This window comes from Meleagris gallopavo, chromosome 9 (genome assembly GCF_905368555.1).
Source record: "Meleagris gallopavo chromosome 9, MGAL_WU_HG_1.1, whole genome shotgun sequence".
NCBI classification, from domain to species: domain Eukaryota; kingdom Metazoa; phylum Chordata; class Aves; order Galliformes; family Phasianidae; genus Meleagris; species Meleagris gallopavo.
The window spans coordinates 13,533,033-13,548,490 of NC_139412.1; the positions used below are offsets into that span (position 1 = coordinate 13,533,033).

Sequence of the window (15,458 nt, forward strand, 5' to 3'; positions counted from 1 at the left end):
TCATATAGGCAGCTTTAAATAAAAAAAGCAGCTAAGAGTGTAGTCTGTAGTATTTCCAGTGACAACAGCTGTACTGAGAATATTGAGTACTCTTTTGTTCCAGGCTTTCAAGTGTATGATAAGAATAAACTTTTTTTTTTTAAGCAAGTCACAGGAAATTGAACATCCAAATGATATTCCACATGTTTAGGTGTCACTGCATTGCTGAGTTTAGGAACATATATTTTTTCCATATCTGCTGAAGAGGAAGCTTTTGACAATGCATAAAGAACTACAAATGTTCCTATTAATTTCTACTTTCTTAAAATTATGACTTGGGCACTTCTGTAGAGGTGAGCACTGAGTTCCATGAGTTGATGACGTGCAGGTTGAGTTTAGCAGTAAAGTGGCCCAAAAGATTTTGACTTCAGTATCTGCTTCGAGGTGAAGAGGTCAGTATTGAAAAGTAATTGAAAGTATTGAAGATGTAAAGAATTGCAGGTATAACTTAAGGATTTGAGTGGTCACTGTTACTCGAGCTTAAGAGTTCTATATGTAATTGAAGAGTTCACTCTTGTTAATTATCTAAACTTTGCCATCTGCTGGAGAGCCCATTAGTGACACTGCAAATTAGTCCAGTTGGAACTCAGTTTTGGCTTGTCTTTTATTTCATATGTTCACCAAACAAAAGCCTGCACACCAGACCCTGGTCAGTTTTGCTGTGCAATTTTTTAATGAGCATCTGGAGCGACAGTGGTAAGCTTACTGTGTTGTGGGATTACTCTAAGTGCTGAGGATTTGCTTTTGATGTGTATCAAAACAGGACATCTCCATGGCAAGTGACACCTTTCAGCTTCCTCAATTTTGGCATAGGTATGACACACAGTGTCATGCTTTTTTAAATTGCATGGTCCTCATTTATCCCAGCATGATAAAGATGCTGGGAGGGGTGAAGAAGAATAAGGGAAAAGTCAGAAAAGAAGCTGCCACTTATGAAGAAATTATGTATGCAGCTGCTTTACCTTATGTGCAACTGCAGCCAGAAAATGCTGTCAATTGCAAAACAATTCAGAATACGAGCAACTGTTTTGTATGGATTTTCTAGCTCACTCTGTTCAGTTCTAGAAGAATGGAATGCATTCGACATAGCAGTTCTAGCTTCCCTTGCTGGACTTAGGCAAATGCAAAATAATTGCACACTTCTTGTTGTAATTTACTACAAAGTGTACTTCTCTGCAACTTGCCTGATATGGTATGTGGAGAGCTGGAATTTAGTATTTCATTTGTGAATGTGTACCTGCAATCTGCTAGTGAAGCTCTGCATCTTTTAAGTTAGGTTAATTTAAGAAAAACGTAGATTTTCAGTGCAGTAGGCTGCTTTACAGTAATGCAGAATGACTCCCCGACTCTCAGTGGGATTAAAGCAGTATGAGAAAAATGGAGTTCTAACATCTTTGCTCTTTCTTCACATACAAGGAGAAAATTAATTCCTTTAGAACCATAAAAGTAGTGTAGAATCTTTGGCTTCAGGAAAAAATAAAAGAATGTTGAAGCCATAGAAACTTGACTCTTACAAATGTAATCGGAAAACTGCAGTATTACTGGTTGTGAGATCCTGCACAGAGAGTGGCAGTCAGTGGCTCAGTGTTTGGATAGAGAGATCAGTGATGGGTGGTGTCCCTCTGGGGTTGGTGCTGGGACTGATACTCTTCAGTATCTTCACCAGTGGCATTGACAGTGGGATCAAGTGCATTGTTAGCAAGTTTGTGGATGACGCCATGCTGAGTGGTGCAGTTGACACATCCAGGGGATGGGGTGCCATGCAGACAGTCTGAGCAGTGGGCCTGGGAGAGCCTCATGAGCCTCATGAGGTTCAGCAAATCCAAGTGTAAGGTCTGCACCTGGGTTGTGGCAACCCCTCCTGTCAGTACAAGCTGGGGGATGTAAGGATAGAGCACAGCCTTGCCAAAAAGGACTTGGGGGTACTGGTGGATGGCAGGCTGGACAGCGTGAGCCATCAGTGCACCCTCAGACCAGAGGGCCAACCATACCCTCAAGGTATGTGTTTGTTGTTCTGTATGTGTTGTGAGGTTGACATTGTGCATGTACCATGAGTCGAGGTAGCCAGAGTTAGAAATCAAGATTAAAATAAAGATGTGCCTGGAAATCATAGTTATCCTTAGAAATATTCTGTGAATAACATCTTGGTGGTTTCAGCAGTTGGCAGGAAGTGAACTACAGCACTTGTTCAGGGAAAAAACAAGATTCTCAAAGTGTTATCAGCTACACCACAACGGTCTGCTTTTTAGTGGTGGGTGGGTGGCACAACACACGTGTGTGTGCATAAGGATATGCAGATGACTCGAAACACAGCTGGCAACTGGTATGTCAGAAGGTCATGCAGCCATCCAGAAGGAACTCAACAGGCTGGAGAAAAGGACTCTTGTAGTTCAATAAGTGGAGTCCTGCCCCTCAGGAGGAACAGCCCAGGCACCGGAACTTGCTGGGGGCACCCAGATGGGAATCAGTCTGGCAGCAGGAGAGGATATGGGTGCGCACCAAACAAGAGCCAGCAATGTCTCCTTGCTGCAGAGAAGGCCAGTGGTATTCTTGGGTGCATTAGGCAAAGTACTGCCAATGTGAGGATGAAAGTGATCCTTTTCCCCACTCAGCACTGGGGAGGCTGTATCTAGAGATCCAGATTCAATTCTGGGCTTCCCAGTACAAGGGAGACCAGGATGTATCTGAGGGAGTCCAGCAGATGACCACAAAGCCCAGTGCTGAAGGGGCTACAGCACATCTCCTGTGAGGAAAGATAGCGAGAGCTGTGGTTGTTTGTCCTGGAAAAGAGGAGGCTTGGGGGGGGATCCTCCCCTCTCACTGAAGGGAAGGTGCAAAGAGGGTGGAGCCAGGATCTTTTCTGTGGTGCCCAGTGTGAGGACAGAAGGCAAAGGGCACAAATTGGAATACTGAAGGCTCCATCCAAACATAAGAAAACACTGTTCTATTGTGCAAGTGCTGGAGCAATGGCAAAGGTTGCCCGGGGAGATGGAGGCACCTCCTCAAGACATGGGCTGGGCACCCTGCTCTGGAGGCCCTGCTAGAGCATGGGTTGGTCCGGCTGGATCCAGAGGTCCCTGCCAACCGTCTGGTGATTCTTTGATAAACTGAAACCATTTCCATTTGTGGCTGCAGTCACTATCAAAGTCAGGATGTATTAATTTTTTTCTATTTTTCTGTATTTCCATGATGCTTTACCTACATGCTGTGATGCCTGCTATGGAAATGATTTCACACAAATTCAGTTATGGATAGTTTGTACAGCATGAGGAACAGGTGATAAAAATATCTATATTTGTGTATATGAAAAAACAGTTAATTGTGGTATATCATAATTGCCTCTGTTCACATTTCAAGAATACTACAAATGAAATAATCTGAATTATTCTTTTTATTCCTCATGTATTTGAATTGTACTTAAGTTGGCACATGTGTGAATATACCTTTCAAGTATTCGCAGTACAATAATGCAACGTTGAGAAAAATCTCTGCTTTACAGCCAGTTTTTAATACAGCTTTTGTTAACTCTTTGATTATTACATTTTCTTTTCTTCAGCATTCTTCTTAAAGTAGCTTCATTAAGTGGGGGTTGTTAAGTTTTGTTGGGTTTTGTTATCACAGCAACAGTCACTTCAGGTTTGTTCCTGACCATGAACCATTGTGACATGACTTGCACAGCACTGCTCTCAACACAAACCCCAGCTGGGCACCTCTGTCATAACACAGAAATGATGCCTTCCCATGGGGGAAGATGCAGTTGTTCTGCAGTAAGCTGCAGTAATGCTTCAGAACCTTGTCTGTGGTTTCTTGTAGCATGTCTCAGTGGCAGATTTAGATGAATGGCTTACCAACCAAGCACTTTAGGTGTCTAAACACTTAATTTAGGTAAGTGTTTTTAGTTGTCTTTTTGAAGAATGTTTCTGTTTTCAAAACCAAGGCAACTAAACCAGTATCAGAATATTCCTTTTTTTCTCTTAAACTGAATGGCTGCAGCTAAACCGCTGGGAGTGTGAAGCCACTGGGGGGACAGATGGGGGGAGAGCCTTCCTGGCATACTTCAGTTTTCAGGAGTTAAGAAAATTGATTGAAGAGCCAAAATGCCAGATCAGTATTTTATTTCTCCTACATGAAACGCTGCTGCACTGTGGTCATTAATTAGGCACAGTTATAGAACCATTTCTGTGCAAAATGTCAACAAGTGTGGAGGGGGTTTGTCTTTTTTTTCCTCCTACTCTGTGATGGAACTTAGCAACGTAGTGTGCAGGAAGTAGAAATGTTGTTCTTTCCCTTTCTATCTCCCAAATGTAAGGGAGGGTTCAGGAAAAGCACAGAACAGTCATCCACAGTTGTTTTGTTTCCTGGAAATTTTGAAGTCCGACAAAAAAAAAAAAAAAAAAAAAAGGAAAAAAGAAAGACAATGTAATTTGGATTGAATCACTCCTTGAAATCTCCATGTAAATTTGCAAAATCTCTCCCAGCTTAAGTCCTCTTTCTGAAGACAAGTGTACTCTGCCCTGTTCTAGCTTAAAAATAATTGCATATTGTGACATGGAAGCTGCTGAGACTGGCAGGAAAGCTGATTTTGGTGACTTGCATAAGTGTTCTTCAGTTTCTTTATTGAAGTTACTCAAGAAAAAAAAAACGAAAATCTCAACGTCAAGTAACTCTCTGTGTAACTGCAGTGAGACAAACTATGAATACTGCATTTTTTTCTGAAATCCTGTCACTAAATGTCACTCACTGCTGTTATCTAAAATCCAGTGAGCCTGCCACCTGTTCATTTCAGGATGTTTTAACTGAAGAGGCCCTTTGGGCTGAGTTGATCAACACAGGAACATTTATTTGTAAAATGCATTTTCTAAGTTACCTCTGCTAAGCATATGCCTCTTGATGAATGAAGAATAACAGAATGACACTTGCTGAAATGAACGAAAAGGGTTTTCACCAGGTAGTTCATGAAATCGTTTGCCTGCAGTGTAAACATAGTGCCAACATACTGTGTACTGGGAGAGTGCAGTAGTTCATAAAATATGGTCTTGAACCTGTTGTTCATCACTGTGGTGACTGTATTCAGGAAACTTGTTTACTTTAGATACCAAAAGTTATAGTTAGTTTTATTTTGTGCTCTATATAGGAAACTGGATTAATTAAGAAGAAATGATCAGTAGTAGAGTGGACTCAAAAACTAATGGATTTGTTTTAATTCATTAGCCTAAGTTTATCCATTCTGCTTTGATTAACCTGGGAGTGGTTTCTCTATACTGTAGACTGAACAGATTGTGAATGTTGTCACAGAAGGATTTTTAGGAGTCGCAGAACTTGGATTCTGTTCCTGGTTCTGTCTCTGATTTACTGCGTAAGCGTCCTAAATGGCGTGAGTCACTCCATGCCTCTGCCTCATTTACACTTCCTATAAAAGCAGCCTATTGCTTACATCATGCCCAATATTTGACTGTTTCTTTTGCATCTTCTGTGTTATGTTAAAGCTCCCAAAGTAATTTCCAATATTTACACAACTGTAATCCAGTTTTTGCTAACCTCTACCCAGTCTGGGTCTTCCCACAAAAATAATTTGGTGAGAAATTTAATTATTACTATGATTATATAATAATAAAATAGTAAGTATTTAATTCATTTAATGCCTTCATTTGTCTGCACATAAATCCCTCTTCACTTTTTGCAGTGCCCACGTGCTAGGAAACTTTACAGAAGCTTTACATTTAATCATGATGATTTTCATGCACCTCCAAACGGATCCATTTCTATGTTTGATTTCTCCCATTTCTATCCTGCTGTTTGCCGCTTGGCTGCCATATCACATTAAGAACCAGAGGTTCTTGAAGATTGAGGTTGATTATTTATCTCTTTTAGCATTTTATACTCTACGAAGATTACAGCTGGAGAGCACAGTTGTGAATTGTGCTCACCTGCTCAAACTGCTGCTTTAGTAAAGTACTGTGAGAGTATCTGAAACAAGGTGTACACCTAAGGAATATAAGCTTTAATTATATTGTCACTAAATTTCATGCTGCTATTTGTAACTCAAAATAGCTTAAACTATTTCTTTATCTTTACATCTTTTCAGTGTCTTTAAAGAGTTCGCAAACCTTTTTTTATATTCCCAAGTACAAAGAGGAGCGGAGCATGAAACATGAAGTTAGTGAAAACATATTTCTGGAGGGCTTCTGGGCAAATGAGCTTCATTTAAGCAGGAGCTGTGATGTGCACTGCATAGCTCAGCCCAAGAAAAAGTGGTTGTTGAGAGTACTTTGTGTTTTCTTGGCTGGCATTAGGTCTGTCTTAGTAGGACACCCAGGACTTCATAAATCAAGTGTATTTAATGAGAAATGCTGTGTGTGCATGCATGTTGTGTCTAAAAATAGTGTTCTTTGAACAGGATTCAATTTTGACTTTGCCTGCTATGCTTTTAACATGAAGCAGAACCCCATGTGGAAAAACTAATGTCATTTTATTGGCCAGCTAAAATTCCCCCTGCTTGGCACTGCTTCTTTTCAACTCCTCACAACCAAATACTTCTAGTTAGTCAGCAGCAGGATACGTAAATTCATCCTGGGCATTAGGAAATAAAGAGCAGATGCTGTAGAAAATGTTTGTTTGGTTTTTTTTAATAGTGTTTTTTTTTTTCCTTTAAAGCTGCTTCTTTTCTTTTAAGTTGAACTCTGCTTAGTTTTTCAACTTACTTTACTAATTATTTCCACTTACCTCTCCTTTATTCTAAGCTTAAAAGAAAAAAATGTGGAGTTTATTTTTTTAAACCTGATACCTGGTATTACCTGTCTTTGCTCCAATGGAATTCTTTTGCATTTCTAACAGAAGAATAGCAGAAGAATTTGGCATTGAATAAGATAGTAAAGTCATGATCTAGTAACACTTCTGGCAACTAAATGCAACAAAGTCTCTTCTGCTAATGAAGAATGCCTACACACAGTTACGTAGACACTTCATTCTAAGCAGCTCAGACCAGTAATAAGTTTAAGGAAAGTGTGCACATGTTTTCTTGTCTCTCTGCTGTGCTTGCTTTAAATTGGTCACCGTGAATCATGCTAACAGTAAAAGTGAGGTCAAAGTCTGAATTTACATATGTACATCTTTTTTAGAGTGTATGAAGTGTATAATAAGTGCCAAACTGTTGTCTCTAGAAACTGAAATTCTTTTTCCACAGAACAGGAGCTACAAAAGTTAAAGCTCGTGCAAACTTTCTTATGCTGGGTAAGTGCTGAGATCTGCTGGCGTTTCTGACCGTCTGTTAACCTTCGCACAAAGCTAAGCTCTCAGTGTGGACAGCTGCCCGTGAGGAATTCTACTGGATGCCATCCCCTTGTTGTGCTGAAGTCATCACAATAGTCAGTAGATGGTGACTTACTAAATATCCCCGAAATAAATTCTAGACTTATTCTGAATAATTGCAGTCTTGAGGATTAGGGATGAATTCAGAAATGAAACATGTCTAACAAGGTCTACATTTCCTGCTAACCAAATGTTCAGTTTTAAGCTGGTTTTCCTAAATCTGTCACCAGATACAACTTTCTGACTCCTCCAGTCTCATACATTCAGCATAGGCAGACAGAATATTGTCTGTGTAGACAAATAAATGCATTCTCCTTGTCCTCTCCCTTCAGTTTGTTCTGTTGATTGTTTGTGAGCGCAAGTTTCTCCAGCTAAATTTTGGGTTTACTTGCAGGGACAAAGCTGTTCTGAATGAAAGAAACAAACTGTAACATGGGATCTGGAGATGAAGAAAGGAGGAGCATAATATTCTATAGAGAGCAGTTGTGGTGGCATCAGAAACTTGAATTCCAGTCTCTGATGGGTTTGCTCTGCAGATTGCTCACTTGTTTTCAGCAGCTGCAGTGCTGATACTGGACATGTGCAAAGATGTCCAGAGTGCTATAGGCATTAGGGATCAAGTTCACAGCAGGGTATACAGACCAAAAAAGCACCTAGCACTTCTGAAGGGATTGTCTCAGGTCTGGCTAAAATGGCACTATCATGTGATAAGCAGTGCTGTAGGTATTGTGAGGTAGTTATGTGAAAGCAAGGCCTTGTGCCAGTTTCAAATTAGCGAATAATGGAATTAGCCAGTCAAGCTTACTAATAGCGTGTACTATGTACTGTGCTGCTCTGCTTTCACTAAAGTTCACTACTTTGTTGGCTGTGTTTGCCTGAGGCTTTCTGCCTTTGTCTGCCTTTCAGCTTGCACTGTGTTCACAGTAAGCTTTTGTATCACAGCTTTTTATCAGTATTCAAATTCGTCATAAGTCACCCACTTTGTGTTTAATTATCACTGCATTTGAGATGTGGCTTACACGCCATGTATGATGTTTGTTTCTGTATAACTTACAAGTACATTAAATTAAGGACGGCTCTCTGTCTAGCAATGCCAGCACAGCAGATCCTCAGTGAGTGGGACTTTGCCTGGACTTCAGCTTGTGTGGTGGTTGGGATCCTGCAGCACCCAGCCTGTGCTGCGGAACGTTGAAATTCACAAATGCATTTTGGCAGCTTTAGGAAGGGGAAGTGAGTGCGGGATAAACTGCTTGAATCAAGCTGTGCCAAAAAAAAAAAACAACAACAACAAAAACCACCTTTTCTGTTTTTCTGAAGAGTATAAATTCTTACAATAGGTGAAATGTTTTGCATGGTAAGACTGTTGCATACATTATGAAAAACGGGGTTAAACAAGGATGGCACATTCATGCATGCTGTTGTTTATAAGGTAGCTGAACTTGTAGTTTGTTAATGAAATGGTGTTTGTCTCTTTGGATGCTTTTTGGTGACGTATCCAAATAGATTGGTTATATGATAGAGGTAGAGAATCCCTCAGGGAAATGAGAAATTTGCATGTAAGCAAACTTGCAGCAGCATCAGATTCTGTTTGGATTGCATTTTTGTTAATCAAAATATCAAAAGAAGTTTGGGGTTTTCTGATGAAATTTCAAGAGTGTGTTTGCATGCACTTCTTAAATAAACTCACAGAGAACTGTTAAGCGTGGAGATCCCATCTCTGGCTCTGAATTCCTAAGCTTTAAACAGCTGGATTCCCACAGCATTCCGGGCAAGCACACCCTGGGTATTTATTGTGTTCTTCTATTTTTCCTTTTTGCCATCTGCTGCTGGTTACTGTTTAATACTAAGGAAGATGGACTTCTGGTTTGAGCTGTCCATGTGTTCAGAGTATCCCTCCCTTTATGCTTAGATGTGTTTTTCCTATGTGGAGGAATATGAAGGCTGAATTAGCCACTCATATTTTCATCTGTCTCTCTTCAGCTGTGGCCATGTAAGTGGATCCCTAATGACTGAAATATCAGGTATCAGAGAAAGGTAACTGCCTGATTTCCTGCAGTTGCACAGCTGGCTTTGCAAATCCCATCAACAGAATCTTGGAGAAGATCATCTTTGGTACATCTTAAGTGAAAGTCATTACTCAAATATCATGGGTATTATGCTTTAAATCCTGTTAGTGTTCCCAGTTCTTCACATGTCTGTTTGGCACTATCCTACATAAATAAGAGATTTATCTTGGTTAGTCACGTATCGTCCCAGCATCTTTTCTCCTTGTCCGTGGCAGATTTGACTGGGCTTGCCTAGAATTAGTCCAAAATACTGGCTAGAACAGACCTACCATCTTTTCCTAATTTTACAATGAATGTATCTCCATAATGAAAATCTGAATTTCTTATCAATTTCATAATGTCAGAATTTGGAGAAGAGCCTCCACTAATTCCAATGCTGTGTTCTTTTTATTTTTGTGATTGTAACATGTCTGAGAAAAAGCCTGCTTTCCTCCCCACATCACCAAAAAAGAAGGGGCTCTATTTTAATTCTTCAGTTTATGGCATTCATTCAAGATGGAATGCTATTTCTGGTTAAATGCTTTTGTTAGCTTTAATGAAGTTAGACTACTCTTAACGTAAAATGATGATATCAGCCATGTGCTGAAGGCCATAGACATGGCTGTAATTGTATTGGGCAACAGCAGCCACTGGCTGTAGGCCAAGCAAAAGGAGTAAGAATGATCAAGTTGTTGTATGGAACGTGTGAAGAACTCGGTAGTTATTTAACAAGTCTCTTAGTGATAGACTCTCCTTACTTAACAAAAAGCTTAGTTAGCAGATAACTGTTTTTGTTGGAAGTGAGCATGTTTATATTCATATGTTGTATCTAAAATCCTGAGAAAACAAGAAATGATGGGATACCAGACTTGCCTTAACCTTTTCCAATTGAACCGGTTCTTAACCAAACTCATGCAAGTAGGTCCTTAGGTGTTCCTGTTGGCGGTACTGCTTCCTGTCTGTTCATGCTTTGCTTTTCAAGGGGTCCTGGAACACACAGAGAAGGTTTTTCCTGTTACTGAGTTCTGTCAATGAGGTGTATGTTCATCTGTAGAATGGTTCCTTAGCCTGAGGATTAATGTAGCTGTTTGCAAGCTTCCATGTTACTAATCATTACTTCTGCTTTGCAGAACACCTCCAAGTCCTGTAGGTTTGCGAGCATAGAACTCCTGGATGTTTTTACCTTTCTGTTAACCTTTGCCAGTAAGCATGAATATTTTTTTGGTAGAATATTGTTTGATCAATTTTTTTTTTTTTACTGAAGAATTAAATTCCACAGTTTGATTACTCTATTACGTGTTTGATTTTTGCAGGCTGTAAAATTTCCTCTCTGTATTGTACAGTTCAACCTTTTTCAAAAGGGATTTACTAAACTGCAGGTAGAACAGCTATTGTTCAACCTTTTCCGTAACTTTCTGGTGGTTCATTAGTAAGTAGCAGAATCCTCTCAGGAAGCAATGGCCCTCAGAGCTCCACCTGACTGGCCAGCCGAGAAATCTGAAGCAAATGTCTAAGGAAAAGGTTGGGGATGTTGGTCAGTGTGTTATGCTGACAACTGGATTATCAAACTGGTCATCATTTCATCAGTTGTTGGGTTTTGATGGTGGTTTTTTTTTTAATGATGTTTTTCAATTGAGTCATTAGATCTTTGAACTTTATTTAAAAAAAAAAAAGTATGAAATTCTGTTTTGTCTTCAACAGTGCCCTTAAAGATAGTCGTTTCCCCCCAATGACGAGGGATGAGCTGCCACGGCTTTTCTGCTCAGTGTCTCTACTCACTAACTTTGAAGATGTATGTGACTACATGGACTGGGAGGTAAGGACTGTGCGTGTCCTGTAAGAAAATGTCTTTGATAACCATGAGCATCTGTAGCAGAACTCTCGCTGTTTAAATCATCTGCATATATTCAGCATAGCTGCTGTTTGGCACTCTTTACAGGTTGTTTAGTGTAATGATTCAAGATGCCATTTTGGTAGAACTGCCATTGCCTTGAAAGCCTGAGCCAGGAAAATGGAATACAGCTGATTCCATTTGTCTTCCTTTGCTTTCAGAGCAAGCGGCCTGCAGGACGACACAAAGCCCTGATACAGTGAGGCCATCTAACTGACAGCTCTTGTTTTCCTGTGCTCCTTATGCATAGAGCAGAATCTGTTTTACTTGACCGGTTCTAGGAAACCTGCATGCATTCTCTCAGAGCAGCAGCATAAAAGCCATAGATTAAGAAGCTTTTAGAGTTATTTCTGGGAAGGTGTACTGGACAAAGTGTTATTCTGTGTTCTTATGTTCTTTTTCAAATTACTTGGTTTTAGATGCTTGCTAAAAAGTAAATTACTGGACTTAAGATCAACTTCTCATCTCAGCCAGGATGATTGTTGTGTTGTACTTTTAGTCTATATTTGAACAGATGGAAATCTTTTTTGAAGTTGTTGTATATGCTACTGGATGTGTTACAGTTCCAGAGACACCCCACAAATTAAGAGCACTTTCATGTAACAATGACTTCCCCACAATAGTGGCTTAGCCCTACTAGATATTTAGGAATTCTTAATAGCAAAAGAAGTTTCCTGTTGGGCCCACGCATAACAAATGTGAATTGAATAGAAATGTCATTTGTTGTTACAGTGATAGAAGGCACCACAGAATGGTGGTCTTATGACTTAAGTCATAACGTTCAAATTTGTTTGAAATAATGGAGGATTTTACTTTCAGTGCCCTCTTTGTGTCTTATGCAGAATCCTCGATTCCTCATCTGTTCTGTAAACAAGCTTAATGGAGAAAAGTAATTCTGTACAGTTGTGATTTACTTTCCAGAATCTCATGATTCTTCTCATTGGAGAGTCCTGGTTTATGGAGGAAGAATGGAAGGGTCAAAAATACAATAGTCCTTGCATTGTTCATTTGTTAACTTGTTCTCTCATATTTAATTCAAGGGTTTTTAAACCTTCAGTAAATTCCTGCGAATTCTTCCAAACAAGCCCTTACCTCCCATCCTAGGAATATTTGGGGCAATTTTAGAGAAATTTTAATCAGTATTCCAGTTTAGAGCTTGTGCAACTGAATATATAAACACTTAAAAGTCAGCCAAATGCATAGATAGTTAATGTGATGTTGCTGTTGTAAGGCTAACATTCATTTTTCCAAGTGAATTTGATTAATTGCCTATAGTAGCATTTGTTTCCGTGTCACATAACCTATTTACCAATGAGGTTTATTTGGCAAATTTGGTGATTTGTGCTTCATCGATAGGTCCCGTTTCAGCTCAACAGGTTGTCTATTTTCCTGTGTACAATAATAAAAATAGTTTGTGTTGATGGGACGTGTTTTGAGAAGACACCACCAAACTGGTGGATTTATGGATGAATTTTTCTTTCATATTTTCTTTTATTCAGGAATGGGAGTAAGGTCAACAAAGCGTTGTTTTCTGGTAGTTTGCAAATCAAACTGTCAGCATTCTCCTAGCATGGTGCCTAAAAATGACTTGGTGACTTTGCTGAGAATTGCCCAGTAAGAGCAGATTGGAATAAGCTTAATAGCTGACAGTGACCCCATGGAAAGGCTTCATGAAATTCCTTCCACGGTCTGCTTGTTAGTACTTGCCTTTTAAATATGGCTGATCTGCTTTTGGCTGTAACAGTCTGACACGACTGAGCACCCATCTTCATCTAATGGCAATAATCACACGTTGTGGTATAGATGAGTTGAGATTTCAGAAGGCTGAGCTGTGGAGGGTTGACATGATGCTTCTCAGGAGGTTGGAGGCAGGTTGTATTTTACAGCAATCTGAAATGTTCTTTTAATTTGATACTGGCCTTTTTCTGTTCTAAAAAAAAGCCTTTCAAAATTGACATGGGCAAAGATGTGCAAAGGAGTGTTATTAGAATGAGATCTTTGGGACTTAAGTGCTGAACTTCATTTGCAATGTTCTTGCAGCTGCAGAAACACACTCTGTTCTCATCTTGGCAATAAACTAAGTAGATTTTAGCCTCTAACACTATTTCTTTTTACTTTCAGGCTCCTTAAGTTCATAATTACATCATCTGAGTATACAGATTTGAACTTTGTAGTGGTTATATATCCATTTTGTGAATGTTAAGTAATAAAATACATTAAAATTGGCAGCAAATTCAATATGTTAGCTTCTAATTAATTTTTCCTTTGTAAGCTTGTGGAGACTGTGGCCAAGACTTCTCCCATTTCTTTGTAATTACGTCATATATAAAAATCACGGACCTTAAAAAGTAAAGTCTTAAAATAACCAAATATGTTAATTGAACAAGTGGTCATTAAGAGCTCTGTAGATGTCCCTCAGTTGTTTTTTCATTATCACGTGGTTATGTTAAAAGCAGTTGTCACTGGAAAAATTGTCAGAGTATTTATTATTAAATTTTGAGTTGAAAAACAAATGCCATGGAAAATACTGGGTGTGTGATAGCCTTTAAAATGTAAACTCTTCATTTCCTCATGTAAAGTGGGGAACTTTGGATTTAAATAGAAATAACATCTCCATATTTTGTGCATGAAAACAAAAATATCAGTTATTAATGTTTTGAACTCCAAAGCAGCTTGTTGTTGTACCTTGAAACTGGCAGTTCTTAAATAATGCCCTGGAAAGGTACCTGGCCTCTTTCTTTTTTAGTAACTCCTGCATAAAATACTCCTACTGCCTTCAGATGAGTAGTTTTAGTTTCTCTAATGGCAGTCTGCCATATTGCTCTAGTAGCATGGAAAGGGAAGCTGGAAGCTGAATGCTGTCCTCGTACATGAGCAGGAATTTTGAGGATTTCAGGATCCAATTGGCAGTGACTGGTGGCCCAGGAATTTTGTCAGCAGCTGCTTTTGAACCTCAGCTGGTTTTTGTTTGTTTGTTTCTTTGTTTGTTTGTTTGTTTTCCAGAAAGATGGCATTTGTTTTGAACGTCTTCTGCAACTGTTTGCAAAATGGCATTTTAACCATCAAAAGGTTCACAAGTCGACCTTTATCATGTTAGAAGTCTCTTGTATCTTTTTTTTTTTTAATGTGCTAATAAAACTGCCAATTTCTTGCAGGTGGGTGTACATGGCATTAGAATAGAATTCATCAATGAAAAAGGATCAAAACGCACCGCCACCTACTTACCGGAGGTTGCAAAGGAGCAAGGTCATTGTTGAGCTTTATTTCATATGATCTGGTGAAGAATTTAAACATACCTATAAATCTAAAATGCAGTATTTGACCTTGCACTGATGTCAGATGATGGAGCAATATTTAATTGTAAGAAAAGACTCTTCTATAAAATGCCAGTTACGTGTCTGTCTCAATCCCCTTGCAGGGACTCAGTAAATTGTAGCTGTTCTGAAGCAAATCCTAACCATAGTGAAGGTGTAAGGAAATAAATTGTGGAGGGGTGGTACAGTGCTGCTACCTCACTTCACTTATTTGCCAAAAGCTGTTAATTTTCATGTAATTGTTACCCTGTGATGTTAGACATACAAAAGCTGTTAATATACAAGCTGTCTGGACAATGATTTTAATAGCTGATTTATTCCCAGTTTTGCAATGGTGCCTTTTCTCATTAGGTATTTGCTTCTAGTGTTTAATTCCTGTTATGAACAGTGGCTTCTGGGTTTTTGGATGGTGGGAAAGGATTATTTTCATACTGGAAGTCCAAAATAAGGTTACTGAAGTGGCCCTTTCAATAGGACAGACTTCAGTTTGTGAATCAAGAAACTTACATATACAGTAGCTTTTGCTGAACAGCTATTTGTTGAGCCCAACTGAAGTTTTTCTCTTTGAGGCTTAAAAGTGTGTCTCAGCCTTTTGAATTTTGCATTGCCACTTCATTTTCTTTCTGATGCACTAAGTAATAGCAGTGATACCTTCATTAACAGATAATAGATAATTTGGTTTCCCAATGCTCACTTGAAAGCTCAGATGCCTTCCAAGGCAGTTCTTTCCCTTTTGCTATCTAAGGTTGGCCAGTTACCAAAGGCTTCTTTTGTTAAGACCTTTGGTGATCACTTACGTGTGGTTTTTTTTTCAGTATTTTTTTAAATTCAGGAATTGGGGGAGGGGTTAAATTTCTTATT

At 39.1% G+C, this 15,458-nt stretch overlaps 1 protein-coding gene across 5 annotated transcripts in view; it reads left to right on the forward strand.

The window, feature by feature from the left end:
- Nucleotides 1–15,458, forward strand: part of AMMECR1 (AMMECR nuclear protein 1) — a 98,247-nt gene that overhangs the window by 72,410 nt on the left and 10,379 nt on the right. For 2 of the 5 annotated variants that reach the window (XM_085230705.1, XM_085230703.1), the window contains exons 4-5: nucleotides 11,067–11,208; nucleotides 14,439–14,529. In XM_085230705.1, the coding sequence (XP_085086831.1) occupies nucleotides 11,067–11,208; nucleotides 14,439–14,529 (233 nt within the window). Of the gene's footprint in view, nucleotides 1–11,066; nucleotides 11,209–14,438; nucleotides 14,644–15,458 lie in introns of all 5 variants that reach the window. The other 3 variants (XM_085230706.1, XM_085230704.1, XR_014884989.1) reach the window with 2 other exon arrangements.